General features: G+C 42.9%; 1 protein-coding gene and 1 long non-coding RNA gene across 6 annotated transcripts; one reads left to right on the forward strand and one right to left on the reverse strand.

Annotated features, from left to right (window-relative positions):
• The first annotated feature begins 106 nt into the window (after positions 1-106).
• Positions 107-7,131, forward strand: CNBP (CCHC-type zinc finger nucleic acid binding protein). Of its 5 annotated transcripts, none has more exons than XM_080995181.1 (5): positions 107-289; positions 4,518-4,637; positions 5,117-5,209; positions 5,304-5,543; positions 5,991-7,131. In XM_080995181.1, exons 2-4 carry the CDS (start codon positions 4,535-4,537, stop codon positions 5,531-5,533), a joined length of 426 nt encoding a protein of 141 aa, XP_080851307.1. In that variant the 5' UTR covers positions 107-289; positions 4,518-4,534; the 3' UTR covers positions 5,534-5,543; positions 5,991-7,131. The 5 variants fall into 5 exon arrangements, with proteins under 5 accessions (XP_080851307.1, XP_080851304.1, XP_080851306.1 ...); XM_080995178.1 differs by having other exon boundaries at positions 111-274; positions 5,117-5,208; positions 5,341-5,543; XM_080995180.1 differs by having other exon boundaries at positions 114-289; positions 5,345-5,543.
• Positions 6,946-13,120, reverse strand: LOC308471295. Its single transcript, XR_013982882.1, has 4 exons — positions 12,201-13,120; positions 11,480-12,117; positions 10,875-10,968; positions 6,946-10,079 (listed from the first exon to the last, which is right to left on the reverse strand). It is a non-coding gene; the product is annotated as an uncharacterized lncRNA (long non-coding RNA).
• Positions 13,121-13,153: the final 33 nt, after the last annotated feature.

Raw genomic sequence — 13,153 nt, forward strand, 5'->3', positions numbered from 1 at the left:
GAATCGGCGGGCGGCCATTGGCCGGGGTGATCGGAATTAGGGAGCCGTGCGCACATCAGCAGGGAGGGTGCGCGGGGTCGTGTGCAAACCGCGTGTGGCGCAGCCAGCAGGGACTCAACGGCAGCGGGTGGAAGAGAGAGAGAGAGGCCAAGTCAAGTCGCGCGCACGCGGAGCAGCGGAGAGGGGGGGCAGGAGAGCAGGAGCGGGGAGAGTCCATCGCCGCGCGGGGGAGGTCCAGCTTCAACCGACGACAGAACCGAAAATCGAGAGAGAGGTAACCCTCGGCGAGGTAGGCCGACGGGGTTGGCGTAGTTTGAGGTGGGGATTGAGTGAGGAGAAAAGCTCTGGGCGGGGTGAGGGAAGGAGGGCGCTGGCTCGTTCCGGCCTACTGCGCGGGAAAAGAAAAAAAACACCGTACTCGGCCGCGGTTGTTTCTGAGGAAGACGGAAAGAAGGGCTCGCTGAGGGCGCTCTGTGGTCGACCCCCTCGCGGGAGGGCTGAGGCGGTTGCAGGTAGGTGGGCTCCTCATTCCCGCCTTCTGGGCCGGGAAGGAGACGGGGGCCACCTCCCGCGCTCGGGAGGGAGACGGGACGGGCGGGTCCTGCCCGTCACGAGAAGCGCTCGTTTGGTCTGGGCCCTGTTCAGGCCCTGCGCGCCTGCGCGTGAGATTTCAAACGGGCCGCGAGGGTTGGAGTTGGACGCGGACACATCATGAGGCGGAGGGAGAAGAGGCCTTCGCTCAGCACGCGAGGCTGCTCTCTCTTCTCCCCCACCCTCACGGCCGCTCCCCATAACAGTGTCGTCGTGGGAGTGTGTCCTCGTGGGGAGGCTCGGGACCTCAAAGCGAGGCGTTCCGCCTGGGGCCGCCCTCTAGCTAGTTCGGGAAAGGTGCTCGTCTCCGATGGCGTCGCCGCCGCCGCCGCCTTCCCCGCGCGTCCTCCACGTGTTCGGCTGAGTAACTCGCAAGAGGAGCCAGCTAGTTAGCCGATCCATTGTAATTCACGGCCGTGTCTGTGACGCTCGAAGATGGCGTGTGCTGCTGTCCGCCCATTGGTGAGTGTGGCGCGCTCCTCGGTCGGGGAAAGGCGGCGCGCCCGACCCTCAGTTGGGAAACAAGCCCCGCTGGCTCCAGTGGGACTTGATCTCAAGCAAGGCGGGTGTGCTTGCAGCCTTGAGACGTGTGTGAACCGCTGATCATTCTGCGAAAGTGTGATGCACTGCTAGGTGCTTTAAGTAACACGGGCGACAAGCACGGTGCTTGGAGGACTTGACAGTGTAAAATCCAGTGGAGACAGCCAAGGACTTTATTGTAGTATTCTGTATCACTTGAGTACTATTTAAAGGAATAGGCTGAGGAAGAGTTCAAATGAGCCAAGCAGTCTGTGTTCTGATGGAGAGGTCAGTTACTAAGGAACAATCTGGGAGGAAGAAGCCTGAAAAAGCAGGTGACTTAAAAAGTGGCACCAGAGCATTATTAACCAGAACTACTTCTAAAGTACATAGAAATCTTGCACGTTGTTGATTCTGTTGCTACTTTTTGGGCAAATCATAACTAAATACCAAATTCCCAGTTGAATCCTGGCTGAAGCACGATTGTGAATTTTGTGTAACAGATGCTCTTCACTACTTGGTAACTGCAGGTCCTCTGAAAGTAAGGCAGTGGCATACTTGTGTATGTCCTGATCTGGTCGCTTTATAGTGCTCAAGGAAGTTTATATTGATGCAGGTCTCAGTTGCTTATGCTACTATGATTTCATTTGCATTTAAAATGTTCTAGGATTATTAAGTGTTTGTAGCAGGTTCATACTGTTGCCCTTTAGGAATTTAACATATGTTTACTTTGTCATTTAAAGCATTTTTATGCTGCCTCATAGAAAAATTATCTGGGTGACTTAAATTGCTTAAATAAGAGAAAAATTGTATACAAATAAGGCATAGAATCATGAAATCAAAGACAATGTAAATATAACAAGTTATTGCACCCCCAAAACTAAAACAGATATAAAAACAGATGCCCAAGCTACATAATTTATTTAAAAGCCTTGCCTAGTTGGAGTGTCCCTTTGGCTGAACTGTTAAAGCTAACTATTAAATAAATATACTTGTCTGAGCTCCTAAGCCAGTGGTGGCCAAACTTTTTCCAAAGAGGGCCAGATTTGATGAAGTGGAGGGCCAACCAAAGTTGTTGAGCTTTTTTAAGGATTTTACCCCAGGAAATAAACTGCCACAGGGGCCGGATTAAACCGACTGGCGGGCCAGATTAGGTCCCCGAAACAGACTTTGGACATGCGTGTCCTAAGCTGTGCTGGGTCTTGGCCTTTTCAATGGCAGCTATTAACTTACAGAACTGAAAAATCTGGGCAAAGTCTACTGTGATAAATGTGGGACAAAAGGTGGAAAATAATTGCTTCATAGTGACAATAAAGATTTCATCAGAAAGGTATCAAATTGTGTTTATAATCATTTTCTGGTAAATTTCTCTTCATTGCCTTCACACTGCATTTCAGAAGCATTCTGAGTGCCTCTCACCATAGTGCGAGTTGGAAATCTGATCCTATCTATTTCCCATGTTATCCCTGAGTATTAGAGAACTTGAGCATATTCCTATAATGTAGGCGTAGTTCACCTAAAGGCTGCATGGGTGGTTGGTGAACAGTTAAGCCACTTGCCATTGGATATGGCCAAACGCAGTGTAGGGCTGGGCTATTATCATACACTTCACTATTTCTTGATTGTGATGGGGAGAAAGGCATCTTCCATTTCCTACTAGTGCTCTCTGCCATTTACAAGGAGTAGAAGGCACATGAAGATGATGCTTCCCATCACAATTGAGCTTACTCCAAGGCAGCAAAATTTGATGGTGATCAGGAAATGTTGGGGGCAGGTGCCTTGGGCACCTGTGATCATTGTTAGAAACTCAGATGTGTAAGCTATGTGCCAAATGGCTCCTTAAATTATGGTTACAGTCGCCAAAACGGAATTCCTAGTTACCATTTTGGGGCCAGACTGCTCTAAAGTCATATTTTTAAATACAGCATTTGGTTCCTGAAATTCATTCTGATTCTGCAGATAAAATATAACAGATAGAATTCTACAGCATGTGTTGCTGGTGTGTGAAAACAAAGATCCAAGGATCCCCAGGCATGCAACTCCAGATGGTGGAGGTGTCATGCGTCATCCTAGTGCCTGGGCATCTTCACATGGTCGCAAGTGGCTGATAACCAGGTGCAAAATGCGCCTGATGATTTCAAACATTGCCTCTGATGGATCACATTGTAGGTTTGTGAGGGCTGCATGTGGGACATGACTCATGAACTGCCCAAGTGCTATACTGTACTGAGTTATTTCTTATTTAGCAACAGGCAGTAGTTTTACAAGGCACAAAATTTATCTGCTATTAATAGTTCATGGATATAAGCTTTTTCTAACACAGAGATGGGTGTCTATATTATTATACTGTGCACCTGTTTGCCTTCTCTGGAGTCATTGAAATGGTGCAGGAAGGGGAGATTTATCTTGAAAGTAGAGAGAAGAAAAAGTAATAGGATATACTTGGAAGGAAGTGACATAACGCATCAGAGATTTTTACCTCATGTAGTTCCTGGGGGGGAGATTATGTGTTGGAAAAATAGTCATGGGGATGGACTATACCTAAATGGAGCAGAGGGAAGATGAATGAACTAGAATGAATGAAAGGATAAGAAGGTATAGGAAGAGGTTTATGCGAAAGGCCAAATGAGGCAGTATGTGGGAAGAATTGTGGCTTGAGAGGAGAACTGGTGGAAGAGGAACAAAGGAGACAAAAGATAAGTCAGAGCCAGTATAGAGTGGGGAAGAGACACTAGTTGGTGCTGACAGCAGCCTATGTCATATTTCAATACACACTCTCACAGGATGCCTGCTGAAAGATGGACATCTGTACCCCTGAGTTCCAGCAAGAATGTGCCAAATAACTTAATAGAAAGGAGCTGACTCTTAAAATGTGACAGGAAGGGCTTAGGTGCTAGTTTTTTATTCATATGAATTGTATTGGCTATTCAACCCTGTTCACATGCTGCTCACATTGGTAGCAGATAAAGATCTTATTGGGTGGAGAAGAACCAGCTACATCTCCTGAGCTCTTGGGAATAAAGGGAAGGGTGGAGAACTGTTACATTGCTTGGACTCCTTGTATGGAAGATGAGATAATGCCAAAAGAATGATGGTATGTAAATGTAAATAATGAAATTAGTACATGAGCAAAGTCAGATAAAGGAAAGTGAGGTTCACAACAGTAATTTGTAACAGGTAGAGTTGGATGTTATCCTCCATGTTAGGTTTAGAGTATAGCCATTGGACTTAATATGCTGTATTATTAGAAATTTTGGGTTAAGTTGTGTCAATACTGTGAAAAATGAAAGCAGTTTACATTTGAACAGTATTTATAGGTAGTTTACAAGGTGGCATCAAGCACTTCAGCTCTTGTAAATGTTATTATATAAATACATTATTCTAACAACATTTCCCCTCTTTCTTAGGAAACCTAATTGCAGCAATGAGCAGCAACGAGTGCTTCAAATGTGGGCGTACTGGCCATTGGGCTCGGGAGTGCCCTACTGGAATGGGTCGCGGGCGTGGAATGCGAAGCCGTGGCAGAGGTATTTTCCCACCCCCAAAGCATATTGTACAAATTGAAAGTAAACATTAGTTAGTCTCTTTTAACAACTCATTTGGTAGCCTAGCCACAGCTGCTAGGAATTAAATGTAGGTGAATAAGTAGGTATGTGGAGGGAGGGACTGATCACCTAGTCCTTTAGGTTTTGAAAAGAGCCACAGAGGAAGAAAAGTTTTCCTCCAACACAATAGCGGAAATGCAATGGAAGGGGCGAGCAGAGTCATTCCTTCTCTGCCAGTATCTCTGGGAGATGTCATGATTGGTTTGGTTTGGTTTTTTAACTGACTGACTGGTTTTTTTGTGGGCTTATTTACACAGCTGCTTTAATATTGTTCCTATTTACAGTGCAATAGAGTGAGCAAAAATAAATTGGTATGCTCTTTTTTGTCCCATTATGTGGTTTAACTATGGTACATGTAGTACCACTACTGAATTGTTAAATGGCTTTATCTTTCTAAATAGGCTTCCAGTTTATGTCATCATCACTCCCAGACATCTGTTATCGCTGTGGTGAATCTGGTCATCTTGCCAAGGATTGTGATCTTCAGGAGGATGGTAAGTATTTCTAAAGTTTGGATGGGGAGAAACATTGCCAGTTAATTATGGGACGTAACACAATGTTAAGCACATATTCTGCAACTCTCTCCAGGTTTTATAGTCTTGTTTGTCTCCTTTTTCTTATTGTGGAAGCCTGCTATAACTGCGGTAGAGGTGGCCATATTGCTAAGGACTGCAAAGAGCCCAAGAGAGAGAGAGAGCAGTGCTGCTACAACTGTGGCAAACCTGGCCACTTGGCTCGCGACTGTGACCATGCAGATGAGCAGAAGTGCTATTCTTGTGGGGAATTTGGACACATCCAAAAGGACTGCACCAAAGTGAAATGCTATAGGTAAATCAACAAATGTGAATATTAATCCCATTATGCTGACCTTTAGGTCTCTTATAAACAAATTGTGTATTTACAATAAAATATATGGGGTTAGTTAACATTTGGATTATTTTTTTTGCAACGGTTTCTACCGTAATAAAATTTGTTTATTGATTTTCTTTCTGTGTCCCATTAAATTATTTTGTGCTCTTACCATAGAACTCGTGATTTGTAACTTCTCAAGTTGCTAATACCTCATTGCTCACTTGGGTAAACTCCAAAATTTTTAGGGTCAACTAGGTTTCAGTAAGGGTATGACTGTACAAGTGTAGAATGAGTTTATTTTGTGAAGAAGCTGAAAACATGGGACATAGGAATCATGTCTGCAATGTCCCGAATACTATACAGTAGTGTTTCTATGGATGTACTTTGTGTGTGGGACTGAAGTTCTGTCCTGTCTGATTGCAGGTGTGGTGAAACTGGCCATGTAGCCATCAACTGCAGCAAGACTAGCGAAGTCAACTGCTATCGTTGTGGCGAGTCAGGACACCTTGCACGGGAATGCACAATTGAGGCTACAGCTTAACTGTTTTCCTTTGTCGCCCCTCCTTTTTCTGATTGATGGTTGTATTATTTTTCTCTGAATCCTCTTCACTGGCCAAAGGTTGGCAGATAGAGGCTATTCCCAGGCCAGTGAGCTTTACTTGCCGTGTAAAAGGAGGAAAGGGGTGGAAAAATCGACTTTCTGCATTTAACTACAAAAATGTTTATGTTTAGTTTGGTAGAGGTGTTATGTATAATGCTTTGTTAAAGAACCCCCTTTCCGTGCCACTGGTGAATAGGGATGGATGAGTGGAAAGAGTTAAGTCAGACCAGCAAAGCCTCCCTGGGTTCCATGGAAGTGATCATATGCAGGAGGAAAACAAACGAAGTGTCTGAACTTCCACAGTAACTAATTACAATAATGGCCTTGGATTATCTGACCTCAATAACTGTTATAACACCGAGTATCTGTATCAGGCCTTACCTAGAGCGTATAGCTAAGTGGGATAAACAAAACAATGCACATGCCTGTTAATGGCCACGAGAGTGAGGGAGAAATCGAGAACTGAAGTAACAGTAATACAATAAGTGAATGTCTAATATGAGATAACAAGGTAATGGGAAACATTAAATATTTCAAATTAAATCAAACCCAGAACATCAGTGCTTTAGAGCATACACAATTTGGAGCTATTCAGGACTTGCAAAGAAATGCATTTTCACAGAAATCAAGATGTTATTTTTGTATACTATATCACTTAGACAACTGTTGAGTTTCATTTGCTTGTAATCAGTTTTTAAAGTCAGATGGTAAAAGCAATTGAAGTCCTAGAATATAGAAATGTAATTTTAAACTATCAATAAAGCTGGAGGAGGAAGGGGAGTTTGGCTGAAGTTTTTTGTTTGGGGTTTATTTTTCAGATACATAGTACAAATTAACATTACAGAGGCAAATGTGGAAGAATAAAAGCTGAACATTGACTATTGTACCACAACTGTATTATACAAAGTTAATTGCTGTATCATTTAAACTGTAGAATTGTCAAATACATCACTTCAGCAGCAATATTTGCATTCTTTTTTCTCTGCATAGATTGACAAACCGCAGAATGACCAGTCATTAGGAAAATTATTTTATATATAGTATTCCTAAAGATACTGTCCAAGAACACAATTATATATCTTGTGTTAAAATCCTGTAGTCTTTCAAATTTCACATTAGGAAAACTACATTATGGACAAAGTACATTTTGTGGTGGAGAAAGAAGTATGTGAAGAGTACATTTCATTCAAGTAATCACATGGAACTAGCAGTGAAGGGACAAACTTGTAGGTGTGTGCCCCACCCTCGCATTTACCTGTGGTACCAAAGGTGGCTTATATCAAACCAATAAATGCTGTCAGCTGATATTGCAGTCAAACAGGCCTGCATGGAATTTCTAAATACTCCCAACAGCAGCAATTAGTGCTAGAAAGCATGTCTAATAATATGTATTGAGACAATGACATCTAAAATAAGAGGAATAAAATTTCATCATGTGGAAATTTCATCATGTGGAAAACTGCTCCTTGTGTGACCAGCTCTTCCTTGGGAGAAAAATGGAGCAAGAAGGAGCCTATCTTTGGCCATTGTCAGTATGAACTAGGAGGAGAGGGAAGTAAGTATGTGCACCTTCACCCCCTGATTTTGCAGGTACTTGATGCTTTACTGCTGGAAAGTGACCTAGTAGGAAGTTGAAAGGGACCCATGCTCTGGTTAAATGATTTACCAAGCAATTGATGTTTATGTTAAGTCTTTATTCTATCCAATTACCCATCACATTAAAAGTTTCCACTAACTTGGGAGAAAAAAATTATGCAATTCTTCAGCCTTTATATTAGAAAAAATCACTTAACTGGCATGTTATTCAAGACCATGTTACTAGTAAGGGAGACAAGAATGTAGGCTGTAGTTGAGGTTGACTAAAGATAGAAGTAGATTCTCTTCTTGCCTGCTGGGGAGAAGATGCATGGATATTCAAACAGCAAAATATCTGGTAACAAGACTGCTTGATCTATATCCCTTAAAGCTTATTGCTAGAACCAGGTCTCTGCCAATGACAACTTCTTGGAAGTCATTTCAGCTCTGAAACGTCAACTGGATTTCAGCTATGTGGAGGCTAATGAGACTTGGTAAAATTTGGTCAGTGCACCCTAAGAGTTTCCCAGCACTGGGAAAAGGAAGATTCTGCATGGCCAATAGTATTCTGTGACAAATACAAAAAATGGTCTGCTATAAACAAGCAAAGTACCATACGTGTGAGACCCTCTTAACCAACGTCCCATTAATTTTGTTTTTCTTTGGTGCAATACAGTGGAAAGAGCCTAGCAAAGTATTTTTTTTCAGTTCCAATATAACACAATCATTAGGTGAATGAGTAATGCAGGTCTGATGTGTTCTCTGAATACAGATTTCTTTTGCCATAAAAATTGGTTGGTACACACATTTTGATACTGAATGCACAGGTAGGGTAATGCTCAAATGACAAACCTTCAAAAGAAGTTCGTGATTTCAGTCTTACGTAGAATTAATATAGCATACTAATAACCTTAACTGGGTGATAGCCAGTGTTAGACTAGAAACTCGGAAAAGTGAACTTGTCCATTAATTTCAGTGGGTGTACTAAGGGCTGGATTTCATTTGATGTGGCCCCTAGTTTTGAAATGCTGTTGAGCTAGGCCCAGGACATTATTTCACAAAAGCTGGAATTTCTGACAATCCAGTAAAAATATTCAAAAAACCTGGATAACAAAAAGGGATATAGAACGTGTCCCTTCTGTTCACTCACCCAACCTCCCTTCATACTAAGAAGAGAGTTACAACCTTGGTTTTACAGCTCAAGATGCATAGCACTACGTTCAGGTCAAAGTAATTCAGGAGCAAAGATTCACATCGCTGTTGGATGAAGAAAGTTCACATTTACAGCTTGCATGAAGAACTTTGTTACCGGCTTTGTATAGTTCTGTGTACATGCCTGTCATAGAGCTGACATGGGGAACCTTTTTCAGACATTACATCACATTACCATCTGGGGCCAAACGCTCCAATGAAGGGTAGGGCTTGTGCGAGAGGGTATTGAAGGCTTCATTAGGAGAAATTCTCAATACCATCTTCCTCCTGGGTTTTTGGCCAGGCATTGCCTACATCGTTAGTGAATGCGAAGTTTCTAAGGATACTCTTTCTCAGTGTTGTGTTCCTGTGCAATCACAGAAAATACAGCTTTGTATACAACCTTGCTGAACTGTTCATGGTAGGTTAGTATTTCTGTACTACAAATATCCTAAGATTTCTAGTTGGGTAAACATTTGTATGCTTGCTGTAATTCCCTGACACTGGAGCTGCATATTTATGCCTGGAAATAAGTGCCATTGAGCACCATGAGATAACATTGCATAGTAAACAGATTTGGGCTTATGCCTTTTAACGTCAGTAATAATTTTATCCTTGGGAATTACCCTTCAGCCTTAATTCCTTTGTTAGAAAACTTACTTTCCCAAGCAATACAGCTGCCAATTCATTATGCTTGCTGCTATACACTAGCAGCATACTGTTACAGCGGGTTACATTCTCGGTTCTTGTGTAACATTTCTCACAGAAATGTATAGTACGCTAACATGTCTCAAAATGATTTCCCCTCATTTTCAATTACATATACCAGCTTGACTATAAAATGTGAACCTAAGGATGAGTTCACATTGATATGCTCCTAGCACTGTATGCACGACCAATAGTATGGTCTTAATTTACTTACGGAAGTTCTTGAGCAAGTTGGTTCAGGAATTGGTGGGGCCAGGACCCATACCTCACCTAAGGTGGGTCACACATGTGCCACTAAAACCTCATACTTGGGTCCCAGAGGTTGAGGACTACTGCTGTAACATGTCATATCCTCTTATATAACTTGCCCCCTTTCTTAATCCTCCATCCTTCTGCATGTATTGCATGGGCCTATGGAGAATCTACTGCTTCTCATTCTGCAGATAAAACAGGGAGGAATAATTATAGCTTATACCTCACTGTGTGGCAGTGCAAACAGTACATTACTGTTAAAAGCGCCATGTAGAAAGTACTGTGATTGACTTAGTATGCCGTAAACAATGACTTATCCATCATGACACCCATTCAGTGCTTTGAGATACTGTGTTTATTGAATGGTATTTCACAGTGCTTGCAAGTTAAACACTGCTACGAAAGCTAGCATTGTTCTTACGTGGTTTTGCTTCTACTCATTTATGCGTATGGTTATCACTGATGTTAAACTTTTCCTATGATCCATCATAATTTACTTGAAAATTATAATGCATTGGTAGAAAGATTGAATTTGTATGAGGAATTAGCTCCTTCAGAGTAATTTGTGAACAGGAAAAATGATAGAATTAGTAGAGATTTGTTGTTTCCTATGGTTTATTGAACCTTGAGCCATCAGAACCTTTCTGTTCTCCATGAACCTTTAGCATGGAATATCTCCACACAGAACAAGTAGCACTACATTGGCTGCCATTCACATTTATCATCCTTTGGTTTCACAGTGTTTAAGAGGATGGAGAGGGTAATTTATAGGTAGGAAATCACATGTCCAGTCATAAGCTAGCCAGAATCTCAGCTCCAGATACAACATGTTAGACCATCAGAAGCAGTAAAGATTACTGATGCTTACATAGTTGGGGTGTATGGAGTGTTAGGGGAGAGGTAGTACTTCTGGTGGGGGACATGCTGTGCTTCTGGGGTAGTTGTCCACCTTTGGTCCCCACCCTGCACCCAGCTCTCACCTGTGACTCCTAAAAGCTGTTGGTGTGTGACAGCGGTCCAGGAATGGCTTTGACTGGCCGGCTAAATCAGGTGAGGGTAGCCAATGTGTCTTCCCTGCATGCAAAGAGACCAATAGTGGGGCCAACGATTAAGAAAATGGTTTCTGCACATGATGTAGAGGGAAGTGAGGGGCAGATGGAGCTCATCAACCTGGGAAGGTAGACCACCTGGGAGAAGGAAAACTGATCCCAAACCTCCACTGCCTCGCAGGATATTTCGGGGGATTAGAAGACTAAGGAGTAAACCCTACAGAAGGATTTGTCCTCTCCCAGACCTGTAGTTATAGCATGCATCCATCAGATGGCAGAAGTAAATGCTTTTTGAGTTTGTCAATAGCAAAATAACTTCTAGCACCTTTGAAACTTAAAACAATAGTAAATAAGTTCTCTCTGTGGTTTTAGGGGAGGGAGGCAAGAAACACCAGCACCCCCACCCTATTGAGCTTATCATTCTTTGATTAACATTAAATTTCAGTTAACTATACAGCAGTTTGTTTTAGGTGTTCAAAGAACAAATATATTGGTAATTGTTACAATTGTATGACGTCATAGGCCTCTATTCCTACCTCTGTATTGCAGAGGAAGGGGATGCTGATGACTGAATCTGGAAAATGAAGTTATCTCAAGGTCCTCCAGTGAATCCCTAGCTCAATATATATTCTACTTTTGTTCTTTCCGCGACTCCAAGTGTACTGCTGACACTTACATTTGGATTTTATGGACGCGACAACAATCTGAGACTCCTATTTCAATTGTGGATTGAAACTATGTTCCTATTGTTACTGGTGTCTAGGCAATTCAGTCTCAAGCTTAGTACTGGGCTTTATTCAGAGTAAAATATGTTTATAATTAGGCTGATAGTTGAATGTCATTGAAGATATTGCATGTGAAGGTAAAGCTGCAATATTTTATCCAGAGCAGGACAGGCAAAATTTTCACATTTGCCTTTTGTGGGGAGGCTGAAATCTTTAATATCCGCCCATACTTACTGTATATTTGCATAACTTCTAGTGTGATCTCAGACAAACCTACCATAGGAAAGATGCATCCTGATTGCTAGTGAGAGAGGAAGGGCAAACTACATGGATTCCAAAGACTAGAACAAAAGACAGAAGCAGACAAGAGGAAAACAACTCTTTAGGGCCACAGGAATTCCCTGGTGTTCAAAAAAACCACTTACCAATCATCTGACATCATTCATTGGCTAAAAACAGTGACGGGAGCCTGGCGTGCTCTGGTCCATGGGGTCACGAAGAGTTGGACACGACTAAACGAATAAACAACAACAAGTGACGGGAGCAGTCAGGCTGGCTCATTTCATAGAAATCACTTAGGTGGGTACCTGCCAATTTTGCTTCATAACATTGTTTCTAGGGGGGCTTGAGACTGACTTTAAAGAAAGCTCAGAGATTGGGCCCTCTGCCTGGGGGGACTAACTTTGCAAGTGTCATTGTGCTCATAGGCACCAGATTAGCAACGCTTGGACTAGCATATACTGGGCCAGAGAAGGGCTGCTAACTAAGCAGTCTTTTAATATCAATAGAAGAAGGTGCACATTTGACACCTCCCTGTCAGAAGAACGGAATGTTTTCTATGTAGGTGCATGGGCTGGGCAGTAGGTGTGCCTGCTGAATATCTGCTTGTCACATAGGCTTTGGAAACACAGAACCTCTCCTCACCCCCGTTGTGCCAAATAATTATGCCTCAGCGGCTTGGTTTTGCAATTGTGGAGAGCAGCCACGGTGCTTTTCAATGCACTGCAACTAGGACTTTACTCTCTGTGTGCTTTAAAAAAAGAAAGACGTCCAGGCTTCCTCAACCTCGGCCCTCCAGCTGTTTTGAGACTACAATTCCCATCATCCCTGACCACTGGTCCTGCTAGCTAAGGATCATGGGAGTTGTAGGCCAAAAAAACATCTAGAGGTCTGAGGTTGAGGAAGCCTGACGTAGACAAAAGGTCAAATTCAACAAAGCGCCGTTTCTCATCTCTGCATCTCCATCGGCTGAACGTCCTCTGATTACAAGGGGGGCACGTAACAAAAAGTCGCTCCTTTTCAGTGCTCTTCTATGACACACCGAGCAAGCTCGGTCTTCCCTGGCCCGTGTTTTCCCTCGCGAGGGCTGCCTGCGATTGGGGCTCAGGGTCTCCCTGGGTCCGCTGCTGCTAGGAGAGCAAACAGAAGTCAAAATTAAGCAGCATTAAAAGCCCTGCTGCGGGGTGGGGAATCAAGCGCTTTTGC

This window comes from Podarcis pityusensis, assembly GCF_964106645.2.
Source record: "Podarcis pityusensis genome assembly, chromosome: 2".
In the NCBI taxonomy this organism is placed as follows: Eukaryota; Metazoa; Chordata; class Lepidosauria; order Squamata; family Lacertidae; genus Podarcis; species Podarcis pityusensis.